At 41.1% G+C, this 16966-nt stretch overlaps 1 protein-coding gene across 1 annotated transcript in view; it reads right to left on the reverse strand.

Annotated features, from left to right (window-relative positions):
- The window catches only part of MPP2 (MAGUK p55 scaffold protein 2), a 33442-nt gene extending 26664 nt beyond the window's left edge, over positions 1–6778 (reverse strand). The window contains exons 1-2 of the mRNA XM_051994800.1: positions 6506–6778; positions 2966–3029 (exon numbers count right to left, since the gene is read on the reverse strand). Coding sequence (XP_051850760.1) covers positions 2966–2996 — 31 coding nt within the window. The 5' untranslated portion in view covers positions 2997–3029; positions 6506–6778. The remainder of the gene's footprint in view (positions 1–2965; positions 3030–6505) is intronic.
- Positions 6779–16966: the final 10188 nt, after the last annotated feature.

Here is a 16966-nt window from a genome sequence, read left to right on the forward strand (position 1 = left end):
GTTTTCTAGATAATCTGAGCAGAGAGGGTAGGGTGGGGGAGAGTTAAATAAAGAAGCATCCCTCCCCCAGATAGACAGGCATATTGGACCCTAGCTCCTCTGCAAACCTCCACCTCCCCCACCCTCAAAGTTGTTCTCTATCATTAATAAGCCTGAAGGGAAAAACACACTGGGACAGCTAGTATTTACTGTAGTAAATAGAGCGGTGAGTCTGGAGTCAGGAAAACCTAAGTTCAAATATAGCCTCAGAGACTAGTTGTGTGATTCTGGAAAAGTCACTTAACATACTTTGCCTCAGTTTCCTCATCTGTAAAATGAGCTGGAGAGGGAAATGGCGAACCGCTCCAGTATTTTTGCCAAGAAAATCCCAAAACGGGACACAAGGAGTCAAACATGATTGAAATGACTATCTTTGCATGTGTTCTGAAAATTAAAAAATCATTATTTAAAAAAGAAATGCTTGAACACCAACAAAGGTCCCTTTTGGCCCTAAATATCCAAAGAGGTGGGGCACACTGTGGAGGGTAAAAGGTTATGAGTGCAAACTATTGAGGGTGAGAGGGCATAATAGAAAGGGTGCTGGGTATGGAGCCATGAGATTTCAGTTTAAATTTCAGTTCTCTTACTATCTATTTGACCTTAGACAAGTATATGAACCATCCGAGGCCTCAGTTTATTCATCTGCAAAATGAGTTCAGATTACATAACTTCTGAGGTCTCTCTATGATCCTGGGATTCTACTACCAGCACAACATCATTAGTCTAGGATTCTAGATAAAGAAAAGTAGCATTAGTTTCAAGGCAGGGACCCAGAGGGAGGAGTTCTTATTTTACCTCTTTACCCCTAAGTCAGGACCAATGGGCACAACTGGGAATCCCTGCTCCTAAATGCCATGTACTAGGAACTCTAAAGAAGTCCCTTATAGAAGGTGTTTGGAGAAGTGACAAGAGTTTCCCATCTCCCTCTTCTCTTGGCTCTACTGTTGTTCCTCCCCAACTTTGCCATACCCCTACTGGACACTACTGATTCACTGGGCATGTCCACGGTCCACCCTGCTCCTGATACCCCACCCCCACTCTCTTCTCCCCATGCCATTAATGGATTTACTGGATGGTCCAGGATTACTGTCCCTAATCATCAGCTCAGGGGGATGGGTTTAATTAGCCCATAAGCAGCTTACAAAAGGTCCCTTAAAGGCACCAAGAAGAAGGCGAAGGAATGTAGACATTGTAGAGCAGGCACAGAGGTTGGCACAGAGCAGAGAGGCACCCACATGGGTAGGGCAGTGTGATCCCTGAGGCACAGGTTTATACAGCTCCATTCAGTGGCAGTGAGCCAGCACCAATCCTGGTGTGACACAGGGAAGAGGGCTGGCCCAAGAGCTGAGTCCAAGACAAGAGAATCTATATATAAAGCTGGGAATCAAAGAATCAGAGCTTGAAAGCCAAATGAGGTAGCCAGATGGTCCAGTGGAAATAACACTAGACTTGCTAGTCAAGAAGACCTGAGTTGAAATTCTGTTTCAGATACTTACTAGTATGACCTTGGTAAGTCATGTAGTTTTTCTCAGTCTCAGTTTCCCTATCAGTAAACTAGAGATGCTAATAGCACCTGTCTCTCAGGGACAAATAGATGAACATATTTCGCTAATCCTATAGTGGTACTATTATTATGTATGTATAATAGCTGAGTAAGCAGAATCATAATCATACACCTTAATCTCACTCAGGCCAGTTAGTAATGAGGTAAGGAGAGAAGGAGGTAATTTCTTCATTTCTTCTATTAAACACAGTAACCTTTGGCCCCGGGGCCAACCTACTGGGTGAATGGGTAGAGAGGAGTGATGAAATGAATTCTTGAGTCACTAGTGCCATTAAGGCAAGTGGATTTCCTCTGTTCTAACTTAACCCTCCTATTTAAGATTGTAAATTGCAAGGGAAGTAGCATGTCTTATTCTTATTTGAGGACTGGTCTACGTGTCTGAGCAACTCACTTCCCTATTCAGAATCCTTCATACACTAGATCCTTTAGTCCAGCACTCAAATCTACAGCATGGACCCAAACTACTTCTCCAGCTTTCTCTCTTCTACATGAACCATCCACACTAAACAATCTCTTCATTCCCTCCTGAATATATCTTGTGATTTTCTACCTCTGAGTTTTGCCCACATTATTTTCTCTATCTAGAATGCCCTTTCTGCCACAATTCCCCCTAACAAAATTCTACCCATTAGATGATGAGCTTCTTGAAAGCAGGAATTGGGTTTTGCCTTTCTTTGTAGTCCTTAGCAATTAGTACTTTGTACATGGTGGATGCTTAATAAATGCTCATAGACTAATCACCCACATTTCAAGCCAGCCCCAAACCTCCCTTTTTCCTAATGCTTGTTTGTTGAATGTACTGAATTACTTGATGAATCTTTGTATGAATTTCTGCATAAAGGAATGGAATAAATGCTGAGTGAATGGATGGATGAGTCTACCCCTTCCTGAGGGGAAGAGAAACCAATGGCCTAAATCTCCCTAACACATCATCTGCACAGCTGAGCCTGGAATCAGGAAGACCAGAGTTAAAATTTCGCCTCAGATACTTCCTAGGTATGTGATCCTAGGCAAGACACTTGACCCTGTTTACCTCAGTTTTCTCATCTGTAAAATGGGCTGGAGAAGGAATAGCAAACTACTCCAGTATCTTTGCCAAATAAGAGTCAGACATGACTGAAATGACTGAATAACAATAACAACAATATGTGTTAGACTGGCTCTGGGAAAATTGTTGCCATTCCTTGGTGTCACTTCTCAGAGGCACTTTTGTTCTGCCCAAGTAGTTGCATGGCTACCATTAGTTTCCAAACTTCAGATACTTTGGACACTGTTAGATGGGGGACCCTCTGAACCCACTGTTCATACCCTCTATGGCCTAAAACAGGGAGTCCTAACTGAAGGGACATTCTATCCCCTTACCAGACTCAGAGTTGGTAGCAGCAACTGGCATGATGAGGATAGCTGTGGTTTTCAGGCAGCTCTCCTGTGGAGAGAAAGAAGACTTCATGAGAAAAGGAGGGGCTGGAGTAAAAAAGAGAAAAGAAGGGAAAAAAGAGGAAAAAAAAAGAGGGAAAAGGCATTGTTCATATTGGTAGCTAGGATGCTTGGTGCCCATCATTCCCCCATCTTGAAGTTCCATCCCAGGACCACAAAGAACAGCCCTTATGCAATAAGAGATGAAGACAAGAAGAATGTCTTAGACTGCCCTAGAGAAGAATCCCAAACCCTATCTGTGGAGAAAAGAAGGGAATGTGGTCAGGGAAGGGCATGAAGGGAGCCAATGGTGAACTAAGATTGAGAGTCATCATGACAATATGGTGCAAAGAAAACAGTTCTAGATTTAGCTTCAGAGAACCTAAATTTGAGTCTTGCTTCTGCTACTTTCTACCTGTGTGACCTTGACACTCAGACTTAAACTTCTGAGCCTCAGTTGTTTTCTCTTCTGTAAGATAGGACTGTTGTTTCTGGTTCTAAATTTATGATCCAAGTAAGATAAATGTTCCTGAAAGGGCAGCTGGGAGGAAACCAATTCCCTCCCACTCTCACAAAAGTAAACTCTATTATCAGGGAGTGATCTTTGTCTATTCCTTATCCATACCCTACCCAGAATCTTAAAGCCCTCTATAAACTTTAACAGAAATAGAACACCACCACATGAATAGCCAAAGCAGGTAGAGTCATAGTCATCTATGAAGACTGAAGTTACCAGATTCCCTTTGATGCCCTCTCTGTCTGGTGCCCACAATCTGGGGCATGTGCTCCCCCTATGCCGAAGGATTTTTTAAAAATTCAGCAGACTTGGGACAGGGATAGAAAAGGGGAGTATTTAGGTATCCCCACCTTCCCTAGAACAGAAGGGAATAGGAATAGTGAACCCAGTGATCATCTTCCCTTCCCCCATCACAGCTCTAAGGGAGGGGTTGGACTGCCAGATAAAACTAATTCCCAGTTGTCATGGCTACAGGAGTCTGTAGCACATATAGCAAGGGTGAGGAAATTGGGGAGGGGGGAGGTAGGAGGAGGAGGAGGAGGAGGAGGGCAGGAGAGAGAAAAGCTCAGAAGCCTGTTGGCAGTGCCCACTATGAGGCATGATGCCCAGTATGTTCTGTGTCCTGAAGAGGAGAGAAGAAATCTGCCTGAACTTTAATGCCCCCCAAAAAAACCAAATCTTTTCAGAGACTTATCACTCCAGCTTCTCTTCTCTCCCATCCTCAAAATCGTGGGCTTCTTTGGGCAATGTAAGAAAATCAGGAGGGCTGAAACCCCTCTCTGCTCCAAGGAGCCCAAGAGCATGATTGGAGAGAAGATCCAGAGAAAAGAAGGATTCTCAAGCTAATACTCAGCCTGGGAAAAATCTGGGGAGACCTCATTTCACCTGGCAGATTCTAAGGCCATGCCCCCCTCTGCAGTACAGTGGAGATAACCCTTGCTTCCCGATTTTATTTTCCCACTGGAATTTTCTTCACCTCTGAAATGCTGCAAGTTGGTGGTGCTTGACTGGAAATGGGCCAGCTCAATACAAAGGTAACTCCAGATAACTACTTCCCCAAAAGGGATGTGTACAAGGGGTGGTGAAGAGGGTGGGAAAAGAGCCTTCTGGCTCATGAGCTGATATTATCCAGCCCATTCCCATCAAGTCCTGGATCAGTTCTGGGTGGAAAGCAGTTTCCCACGATTTCAATTCTTCTCTTTCTTCCCTCCACCCGCCCCCCCCCCACCTCCCCCAGCTCAGCCCCAGTCCTCCCAAGGGAGTGGAATGAGAGCTGTGGTAAAGCAGAAACCCCAGTGCCAGTTCAGCCAGCCAGCCTGGTCCTGTGCCAAAGTCTTAGATATCTCCACAGCTGGGGAAATGCTTTCCATATTCTAGAAAGTCAGGCACAGGTGCTTTCTTCCACCTTCTTCCCAATCTATAGCCACACCTCTGAGCATGTACAACCCCCTCCTACCATCTCTATCACCAGCACCAAAGCTACTGGCATTGGAAATCAACTGATTTGGGGATTCTAAAGCCCCAAGAAAGATGAGATGATATGGAGTCTCAGAAGTCAACCCCAAATAATTCCCTGAGAATTCCATGTAACAGAGACAAACATTACCCTAAATAGCCCCTTCCCCCATCTTCCCAGACCCTCCGTATTCTGTAAAGGACTCAGTTGCTTCAGTTGTAAAAATGGAGGTGTGGGCTAACACCTGATTCTTTTAAATTCCCAGATTGCTATTTACTGAATAGGAGGAGGGAACTTGGGAGGGGAGAGGGTACTCCGAGAAAAGAAAGGCCTAACTATACACGCCTTTCCCTTTCATGAATAACCGAGATAAAAGAGAAGCTGAACTGACTGAGATCACATGGGCTGAGGGCTGGGCTACCACTGTCAAAAGGACAGACTGGCCGCCAGGTCCCCAGTCTCAGTCCCCGCCCCCTCTTCTTCCCATTCCTACAGCTCCTTCTACCCCTTCAACCTCGAAACACTCCCGGCACTAGGACCTGGGAAGGGGGTGCGAGTGTTGTGCAAGATGAAAAGAAACAGCATCTTGAGTGCCTCAGGGAGAAGAACCGATGAGGTCACAGTGTAGTTCTCCTCCCCCGCCTCAATTTCCGTATCCCCTCAGCATCCCCCAATCCTGGGTCCCTCATCCTCCCTCCCACCTTCCCTGGTCATCCATTCCACGTAATTGAGAATACCCTCCCCATCTCCCAGTTCAACTCCCAATAGAGCAATAAATTCTCCCCTCTCCCCCCCAACCCCAAAGGCACACAAGGCACACTGCCCCTTCGGTGTCGTCCTCACTGGAGGACACAAGATACCAAAGGACCCAAGAAGGTCTCTGTCCCTTGCCCTCCATTCTCCATCAAGCTCTGCTCTCCCCCCAGCCTGGGAGATGGGGTGGATTCGGCGGGGAAGAGGGTCGGAGGACGAGGTAGAAGAGGCAAAACGACCCTTATGTAACAATGTTCTGACAGTCCCTATCAGCATAGTAGTTATGGGGTACCCAGGGCCCCATATGCCACTCAGATGTCAGTTCCCCAACACCCGTGCCTCTTGACGTCATCTCCGAGTATTTCACATGGTGGATAGGAAAGATCTCCAGGTGCCACCCCTTACGTCCCCATCCTTCTAGAATCCTAAGCAAGGAGGATCAACAGGAAGACGGCCAGACTGAGGGAGGAAGGCTCACATGGGATGTCAGCCCTTTCCTTATATTTCCCCTCCCCCTCAGAGAGCCCGGGGAAAAGGGTCTGGGGTGGAAGATTCCTCTGGGAGGGGCCAAATGGATGACTGGCGGTGGGCTGGCTGTATGAGGAGGGGGCGGCACAGGCGGGGTGCCCACGTCCCCTAGACTAGAGTCTCATCTTGTGCATCTCAAAGATGCACTAGGACTAAAGAGAGGACACAGGCCCTAGGGCTCTGTGCAAGAGCTCTGGGCTAAGGAAGGGGCAGAGGGGAGGAGGACGCCTACCTGCGCCCCGGGGAGTCCTTTGCTCCCTGCAGCTCCGGTTCAGCCTCCGGTCTCAGAAGCCGCTCTTCGAGCTTGTCAATCTCTCTTCGCTCTTAAAGCGGCAATGCCCTACTAGAAGAAGAGAGGGGGCGCGCTTCGGCGGGGGTGGGGGCCTTCTGCAGGAATAATGGGCGGAGGGACAGAACCTAGGAGCCCGAGTGGTAAGAATGGGCGGGGCATGACCAGCTACTGGCTTCCCAGCTTTGAGAAAGGAGCTGAAAGGGGAGGAGGGGAAGGAGGCGGGTTGAGCCCCGAAACCTTCCCTTGGTATTTAGGGAATCTCTTAAAGGGGCGATGAGGAAGGAGTTCGGACTCTTACCCTACTCACGCTCCTACCCAGCTGTGGGGAGGAGGCGGATACTTAAGTACTTAAGAGGTTAAATAACGACTCCCTCACCTTTTTTCTCCTTGCCTCAGTTTTCCCATACTTCCCAAATAGAGGGATTGGGGATGTTTGGTAAACACCCATTCACCCACGCACGCAAAAGAATCTAGATGACCATTGAACCTAAGCCTTGTTTTACAGATAAAGAAATTGAGGCTTTGTATAGTTTTGTGACTTGTTCAGGAGCTACTGAATCAGAATTTGAACCCAAGTCTTCAGGGAGCTGAAAGTTCTGTTTAGCAGAACCCTGAGAGTTAAGGACATCAGAGTCCCATACTTTAAAAGTAGAAAGAGTTGGCCTTCTAAGTGGGATTAGAAGCAGAAATAAGAACTAAGGGATAGAGCTCCTCTCCTTAGTCAAGCAGGAAGAAAGGTTAAGAAGCCCTGAGCCTGGGTTCCCAGGACATGGATTCAGATTCTATCTCTGTTATTTTACTATCTAGGTAAACTGAAAAAATGGTTCTTTTTCTGAGGCTGTCTCCTAAATTATCAACTGGGAGAGAATCATTGACCTATAATTTACCCAGATCTCCGGTTGTAGGACCCCATAAGATTGCCTCATAGGCTCCTCCGTACCCTGCCTCCGGACACCTACTCCAGAGGTTTACAAAGAGTTAAACAACTTCATGCTCGGTTCCCGGCTGCTCTAAACTGGACGCATGCTTTGTCCTAGGGCGTACCGAGAGTGTGGAGTTTGGAAGCTTGAGCTGGGTGTTCGATTCCATCCTCTGTCAGTTCTAAACTTGAGCATTTCGGACCAAATGGTTTTACGTCTTTAGAAATGGGTCTCGTCGCCACATAGTCCCCCTCCTTGTTAATAATCATCGGATGCTTTTTAACCTCCTTTTTAACTCTTAGAATCAGAGGGTAGAAATGAACGGTTATCTGTAATAGAGCTTTGAATCCCCTAGAAGACTGACTGCTGAGCCCAGGGCGTAGAAATCGGGTCATCCCAGGAAATCACAGAATCTGAGCTTCGGAGCTGAAAGAGACATAGGCCAGCCCAACCCCTCGTTTTACAAAAGAGCAAACGGTCCCAGAGATATGAAGGGGCTTGCCCAAGGACAAATGGGTGGTGTCAGAAGTGGCACCTGAACCGAGGTCCTCTGTCTGACACTCCAGTCAATTTGCTTTCCATCGATTCATCTCAGTCACAGTGACAGAAGCTAGTGATTTGATTTCTTATCAAGGATTTAGTGGACAGAGAGGGTGCCTAACCTAGCGTCATAAGTTCAAAAGCACTATTTAATGATTTCTTCTTCTTCCTCTTCTCCACCTCCTTTTCCTTCTCTTTCTCCTCCTCCTCCTCTTCTTTCTCCTTCTCCTCTCTTTTTTTTTTCCTTTCTGAAAGCCTCGGATGCCATTTCTTTTTCCCATTTCAGAAAAAAAAATCTGTTTTAAGGGATCAGTTTTAAATCAATAAATTATTATTTTAATGGATATTAATGGAATTTTGGCTACTGCCTGTAATTGCCTACATTCTATACGGCCTCTATCTCCTCCTTAGGGAATTCTTAGGTACTCAGCATTTGGATGTAAGTATGGGTCCCTTTTTGGTACCTTTCCCTGGTTCAGAAGAACATTAGTTTGAAGGAAACTGAATTGATTGATGTTAGATATCCAAGTTTCCAACCCAGCTAAAGAATTGCTCTCTTCTGGGCCCATTCTGGGTCATGGGCAGAGACACCTGAGAGTTGTCTAATTAACTCTTTCCTCTCTGAGATATTAAGCTTGCCAGAATCTTCTACTAGAGGCTGTATACAGAAAGAACTGTGAATTTGGAGTTATTTGGAGTTCAAATCACAATCAAATTCCTACTATGTGACATTGGGCAATACTCTTAACATATCTGGGTCTGTTTCCTCATCTGCAAAATGTTGCAAAGAGGCTTGAAACAGATGACTTTTAATATGACTTCTAGATTTAGATATATAATCATAGGGGCTGACTACCTCTATTCTGGCTCAAAGAGGGCCCCCCAGTTTATAGTCAGCCTATCCCAATTTCCTGTGCCTAATCCTCTTTTCCTGGCTAAAGGCCTTTTAGATTTTTGTATCTAGTGGGGAGAGCACAGGGAATAGGATTAGATTCTCCCCTCCTGGCCTCTGGTCTAGTAAAGCAACTATCACAATTTATAAGCCCAATCTTTTCTTCCTCTAGAGATGAGATGAGAAGAGTGATAAAAGCGGGTGGAACTGAAATTTTAATGATTTAGACTTATCAGCTAATGCATCTGAGAAATTGCTGCTGTTCAGTTGTTTTCAGTTGTGATGGATTCTTTGTGACCTCAAGTTTTTTTTTTTTTTTTGGGGGGGGTTAGTTTGTTTTTGGTGGGGGTTGGCAAAGATAGTCTATAGAGTTAATTAACTTGCTTAGGGTCACACAGCTGGTAAGTGTCTGAGGTCAGATTTTAATTCAGGAAGATAAGTCTTCCTGACTCCAGGCCTGTTATTTTTATAGGCTGCCTCAGCCCACTTATCTGACTTATATCTTTGATGTATGGGACAAGTAGAGAATTATAAAATGAAATCCTTGCCTCATTTGTCTTAAAAATTCCTTGATGGTTAGAGTTGAAGTTCTATACCAAAAAAGGAAGGAAACAGGGTGACAGACAGGGAATCAGGGCACTATAATGGGTGCTCAGATTCATTCTTTCAGAAGCACAGAAACAACTAAGCTTAAAACTTAGAGTTGGGGGTTCTGTTTTTGCTGATGTATTTCTTTGAAATCAAGAACGCCTGCTTGGTATTCCCAAAGCAGACTGGTAACTCAGTAATTTTTGGTCTTCTAAAAGCTGGGATAGAAAAGATTTAAGTGATTTGATCACAAGGCCAATAGTAATTTATCAGAGAGTTTTGCCTTACCAAGGCCAGCTCTCTATAAATCTCACCTCTCTCAGAGTCTAATTAACTCTAATAATAATAGTATGATACTTTATGATTTGCAAAACATTCATATTATATACACACATGTATGTATATGTAAACACACACATATATAGTAAGGATTAAATGAATATATAATATATACATGCATACATATAAATATACATAAATAGTAAGAACTTGCCCAGGATCATGTCACCAGAATATGTCTGAGGCAGGATTCAAACTCTGATCTAAGCAAGAATTAGTTAAAACAGGATGTTTATATGTTGTTTACTTTAGTAAAATGTAAACACTTTAAGAGAAAGCTTGGTTTTATTTTTGGTACTTGTATTTTCAAGATCTACCTAATACAGAGCACCTAAAGCACCTAACTAATGCTTTAAAATGCTTATTGAATTGAATTATTTCAAATATCCCATTGTTTCAATGATTTCATGTGTCTTATATATTCATTTAATCCTTGGGTATTAAATATCTTATTGATCAATAAGTATTTAGGAAGTTCTAGGTTTAGGGACAGGGATACAAGAAAAAAGAATGACACCATTCCTACTCAGATTTTAACAATTACATTGTTCCAGAGAAATGGAGCTAAGTCACATAAGATGACGAATATGGAAATGTTTTATATAGTGACACATGTATAACCTGGCTCAGATAGGAGGGGAACGAAGGGAAGTATAGAATTTGGAAATGAAAATTTTAAATAAAAACGTTTAAAAATTGGAAAAAAGATTAGGGAATTACTAATTAGTACTAACTTTCTCTCCTACCACCCTCACCCCCCAAAAGCCCATCCAATCAGTCTTGTTATATTTTGGGGGTCTCAACTCATGAAAATCTATATCCCAGGACCTCTGTCATCAAATCTAAATAAATTCATCTTTAAAAGTTGATTTCAAGGTACTATACTATGCTTGATTTTATGAAAATTTACCTTGGCATAAAAAAAATGCTACTTATGACTCTGCTCACAAAGAAGTAAGTTATATAGCGAGTCAGTGGCAGAACCAAGTTTAAGCTCTTTTCTCCTGACTTAGCTCAGGGACCATTTCTCTGGAACAATGTAATTGTTAAGATCTGAGTAGGAATGGTATCATTCTTTTTTCTTGTATCCCTGTCCCTAAACCTAGAACTTCCTAAATACTTATTGATCAATAAGATATTTAATACCCAAGGATTAAATGAATATATAAGACACATGAAATCATTGAAATAATGGGATATTTGAAATAATTCAATTCAATAAGCATTTTAAAGCATTAGTTAGGTGCTTTAGGTGCTCTGTATTAGGTAGATCTTGGAAATACAAGTACCAAAAATAAAACCAAGCTTTCTCTTAAAGTGTTTACATTTTACTAAAGTAAACAACATATAAAGAGATATAAAAATACAAAGTGTATACAAAGTAAGTGGGGCTTTTTTGGCTGAGGGAAGGAGGAAGAATGTGGATCACTAACAATGGGAATGATCAAGAAAGAGTGGATAACACTTACACTAAGTCTTGAAGGGAGCTGGGGATTCCAAGAAGCCAAACTGAGAAAGCAGGTCAGGTATATGAGGAACAGCTTCAAGGTAGTCAAGTGGATAGAATGCTAGGCTTGTAACCAAGGAAGAGTTCACATCCACCCTCATACATTTACTAGCTGGGTAACCATGGACAAATTACTTAACCCTATGTTTGCCTTAATCCCTTGGAGAAGAAAATGAGAAATCATTCCAGTATTTTTACCAAATAAATATCAAGGACAGTAGGATTTATGTGGTTAGACTATTGTGAGGATAAAATGAGATAATTTCTATAAAAGCACTTAGCAGAATGCCTGGTACATAGTAAGTATTTAATAAATGCTTGAGGAAAACTTGTTTAAATTTGGTCATACTTAGACTCTGGACAAGTCATTTATGCTCTGTATGCCTCAGTTTTCTCTGCTGTAAGATGGGGATAATAATAATACCTACATCCCAGGGTTATTGGGAAGATAAAAAAATGAGATATTTGTACAATTCTTAACACAATAGCACATAATAGGCACTACACTAAGTAAACAACATATAAAGAATTATCAAAATACAAAGTATACAAAGTAAGTGGGGTTTTTTGGTTGGAAGAAGGAGGAAGAATGTAGATCACTAATGATATTCCCTTCCCTCCTTTCAAAGGGCTCTATAAATTGCTAGCTATTCTTATTTGTACTCTCTTTGTGCCACAGAAGTCACACAGTCTAGAAAGTAGGATACATGAGACACTAATCCAAAATGTCCATCAGGGGTCATCGACCTTTATTCTGCTAAAGGGAGGGAGAAAAAAAAAGCAACAGGAGTCAAACCTAAAGTCCCTTTTCCATCTTCTACCAAATCCCTCATCATCCTGCTGTCAAGAAGAAGGGCTCTTCAGGCTGATTTCAGAAAAGCTTGCAAATTCTTACATGAATTGATACTGAGTGAAGTGAGCAGTACCAAGAGAATATTGTACACAGCAATTACAAGTTGATGATCAACTTGGCTCTTTTCAACAATGAGGTAATTCAAGGAAATTCCAATAGACTTATGACAGAAATTGCCATCTGCATCCAGAGAGAGAACTATAGAGATCTGAATATGGATTAAAGTATAGTATTTTTACCTTTTATTTATTTTTTTGCTGTGGTTGCTTATTTGTTCGCTTGTTTTTTTTCTTTTGGTGTATTTTTTCCCTTTTGACCTGATTTTTCTTGTATAACATGACAGATATGGAAATATGTTTAGAAGAATTGCACATGTTTAACCCATATCAGATTGCTTGAGGAGAGGGGAAAATGGAAGGAAGGGAGAAAAATTTGGAACACAAATGCAGAGGTGAATATTGAAAACTATCTTTGCACATATTTGGAAAAAAATACTATTTTTAAAAAGAATAAGAAGAAGGGGACAACCAGGAGGAAGGTAAGGAATTAATGATATAAATCTAGAGGTTAAAGTCAGTCAACAAACCTTTACTAAGCATTTAATACATCCTAGGCACTGTGTCAAGTACTAAAGATACAAAGAAAAATTTAAAACATGCTACTTGCCTTCCAGTAGTTTATGTTCTAATAAGAGAAAGAACTTTATAGGTTCTCTACTCTTTTCCTCCTATTTTACAGATAAGGAAATTGAGTCCCAGAAAGAGGAAGGAGCTTGTCCATGGTCACAGAAAGAAAGTAGCATATCCTAGATTTAAACCCAGGACTTCTAATTCCAAATTCACTTTGACTAGCACTATTCCACTTACATACCACACATTCCTCTCAAATTAATCAGCCTACCTTCTTCAACCTGATGAACCAGGTGTCTTAGCCTCAATCTTAAGACAAAACTGACCCCACGTCTACTGTTCGAACACTGCTCTCTTACTTGATGAAATATGGTCAGGACGGTTATGAGTTGGTGGATAGAAATAAGGGAATAGGTTCTGCATAAAACTGTGCTCATAGTAAGGGAATATATTCTCCCACAGCACTCATCCTGTCTTTCAATTCTTGTTCTCAGCCTTCAATTAAGGAACAGCACTCACTGATCCCCACCCCCATTATTTCTATAATTTATTCTTGACTTATTGAGCAGGGCCAATACTAAATGACCCTATAGGGTCTTGTGGGAAAGGAGAAATATCTGGATTGCTATAGGACTCTGATCAAATTTAAATAGAAAGAGGTTTCCAATAGAAGGAGCAATGGGGCAGTGAGTACTTAAAGTGATTGGGCTGTGGGCAATAAACTAGGGATTTAATTATCCCAGTGCAATTCTAATAATCTAAGGAAGGAAGATATGATATAAGAAGAAAGATGTTGGAATTAGATTAAAATTTGGGACCTGACTTTAACCATATGACTTTGAGCAAATAAAATTTCCCTTCTCTGGATTTTAGTTTTCTCATCTGTGAGTAACAAAGATTGGATTGGCTTATGAGAGTATCCCAGGGAATGTGTATCATTGTTTTCCCCATTTGGGACTTTCTTGGCAAAGATACTGGAGTGAGGTGGCATTTTCTTCTCCAATTCATTTTACAGACGAAGATACTGCAGCAAATAGGATTAAGTGACTTGCCTAGGTTCACACAGTTCATAAGTGTCTGAAGGAGAATTTGAATTCAAGTTTTCCTGTGTCCTGGTGCTTAAGGGAACTCCAGAAACATAAAGACTCAACAAGTCAAGTCAATAATCATTAAGCACTCACATGAAATGCCAGGCATTGTGCTAAAATACAAGCGGAAAGGAAAACAGTCCCTACCCTTGAGGAGCTTATTCTAATAGGGGAAGAAAACACATAAAAGGAAGTTGAAAAAAAGGGGAATTAGGGGAAGAGAAGGTACAGACTCTTGATCAAAGTAGAGAAAGTCCAGAAACTCCGAAATGTAGCCTAGAGAAGAAAGGAGACATGGCACTCCTAGGTACTTTGTTAAAATGGAGATTCTGGGATGGAGATGGTATGTATGACCAAGCGTGAGAAACCCAGCAAACTTCATGAGTGACGTGGTTGTATGGAATGATGGGAAAAGGCTGGATCCTGGAGAAGAATAAGCACCAGGGCTATATCAGCAGGAAAAAGGTTAGGCACTCTCTTAATTAAAAAGGAAGATAGCCCTTACATTGCACACTCTCTTCCTTCAATCTCCCCACCTCCTCGCACCTACCCAGTCCACCTCTCTACCCCTTCCCCATTACCCTACTCCTCATGACATTAAGTAACTAAGACTTCCAGGAATGATGAGGGATGTATTGATCCTTCCTCAGCTCAGCAATTTAGTAACCACTATCACAAGACAGCCTGAGTGGACAGATACCTTTAGGCAACCTATGTCTGTTTTTTGTGTGTTTCCTTTCTAAAATAGATGACCAAGCATAAACATCAAGGTAGAAGATCTAGGCTCTCAAGTGTCTTGTGAATGTGAGAGATCTGAATTTATTAGGTCCGTTGAGTAAAACTTATTGGAAGCAAGGGGAGTTACTTCATGAGAAAAATTAACCACCTAGAAAAGTAAACAAATTAAGTGGAAATTGAGAGAGACAGTACAGAGCTGAGGTGAAATGTAAAATGCTTACTCAACCATCCTGCAAACAAACTGCCTTATGTTCTGATAAAATTTAAACATCAATCTCCCAGAAGGCTGTAACAGTACTAAAGAATTCTATTTACATCGTTCTGTCAATCTAGACTATTAATCTTTTAACTTAGCATTTTTTTTTTGTGTATAAGAATAAATTATCTGTCCCATACCTCATTCATGCACTGAATAATTTTACTGTCTTTCTTCTTTCTCCCTGCCCCTGAACTCATTGGAGAGACCTCAACATGAATCAAAAACCTAAGCTTTAAATAATTTGACCAGATAGAAGATATAGCAAGCCAGACAGCAGGAAGGAAAGAAACCTGGTCTCTCTCTTATTAGGGATGATTATCTCCAAGGACTAAATTTGATCTGGTCTATATGTATGGGTTTAGAACAGAGAGGTCCCATAAAGAAAAGAAAGGGGGTGCAGTGTCCCAGCCCCTTAGACTCCATTTTTTTTATTAACTACAAAGTATACATTATATTTGTATCACCTATGTCACAGAGTTGATACAGGGGTCATATGAAACTACATCTATGGAATAAATTATCTTCTAGGTCTATGGATAATATTAGCACTTATATAGCACCAACTATGTCTCTGATACTATGTTAAGCACCTTACTAATATTATCTCATTTGTTCTTCACCTAGCCTTTGAGGTAGGTGCTATTATTACAGGAAACTGAGACAAACTGAATTTTTTTTTTTTTTTTGGGGGGGGAAGGTTGGTTTTTTTTAAGTGACTTGTCCAGGATCACATAGCTAAAAAGTATCTGAGACCAAATTTGAATTTATTTATATCTTCTTGACTCCAGGTCCAGGTCCAGGTCCACTGTACCACCTAGTTACTCTATAGCTGCTGGATAGGAAAACAGTCATGATCAAATAAGAGATAGAATAATACAGGGGAAAAAAAGGACAGTTTTGATTACATAAAATTTGAAAGGTTCTTCATGAACAAAACAAATTGAGCTAAAATTAGAAGGGAAGCAGGTAATTGAGGGGGGGAAATCTGTAGCAAGTTTCTTTAAGATTCTCATTACCAAGATTTTTAAGGAACTAATACAAGTTTTATGAGATCCATTCCTTAATTAATAAATTATCAAGGGATTGGTAGGAACAGACAGTTTTCTAAGGAAGAAATTAAAGTTATCAATAGGCATATTTTTTAAAAGTCCCCAAATTACTAAAAATTAGAGAAATGCAAATTGAAGCAATTCTGAAGTCTAATCCCATACCCATAAGATTGGCAAAGCTGACAAAAAAAGGAAAATGACAAATATTGGACAGGCTTTGGGAAAACAGGCACATGGAAGCTTTATTGGTGAAGCTGTGAATTGGTCCAGTCATTCTGGAAAAATAATTTGGAGCAATAGCTAAAACGTTACTACATTACTCATCAATAGCAATACCATTATAATGGCTGTATCCCAAAAAAGATCAAGGAAAGTGGAAAAGGAGCAAATTGTACAAAAATACTTGTAGCAATTCTTTTTATGGTGGCAAAGAAATAGAAACTAAGGGGATGTCTATGAATGGGGAAATTGCAGAACAAATTACAGTATATCAATGAAATAGAATACTATTGTGCCATAAGTAATAATGAAAGGGATAATTTTTAAAGAAACCAGGAAGACTTGATGAACTGATGCTGAGTCAAATGAGTGGAACCAGTAGAATAGTTTTATTACCAACAACATTATAAAAACAAACAACTTTGAAAGACTTAAGAACTCTGAACAACTCAATGATCAATCAAGTAGGATTCCATAGAATGCATGATGAAATAGATGAAACATGCTACCCACCTTCTTAACATCTAATAATAACTAGCATTTACATATCAGCTTAAAGTTTTTATTTTATTCTTATAACAACCTTTAGAGATAAACCTATTAGTATCCCCATGTTATAGATAAAAAACCAAGGCAGAAAGAAGTTAAATTAGAAGCAGCTAGCTAAATTCTATATTCCAAAGACATCCAAAAAAAGGGGGTGAGGATATTTATAGCAGCTCTTTTTATGGTAGCTAAGAATTAGAAATCAAAGGGATCCCATCGATTGGGGAATGGCTA

The sequence above is a fragment of the Antechinus flavipes genome, chromosome 4 (assembly GCF_016432865.1).
Source record: "Antechinus flavipes isolate AdamAnt ecotype Samford, QLD, Australia chromosome 4, AdamAnt_v2, whole genome shotgun sequence".
In the NCBI taxonomy this organism is placed as follows: domain Eukaryota; kingdom Metazoa; phylum Chordata; class Mammalia; order Dasyuromorphia; family Dasyuridae; genus Antechinus; species Antechinus flavipes.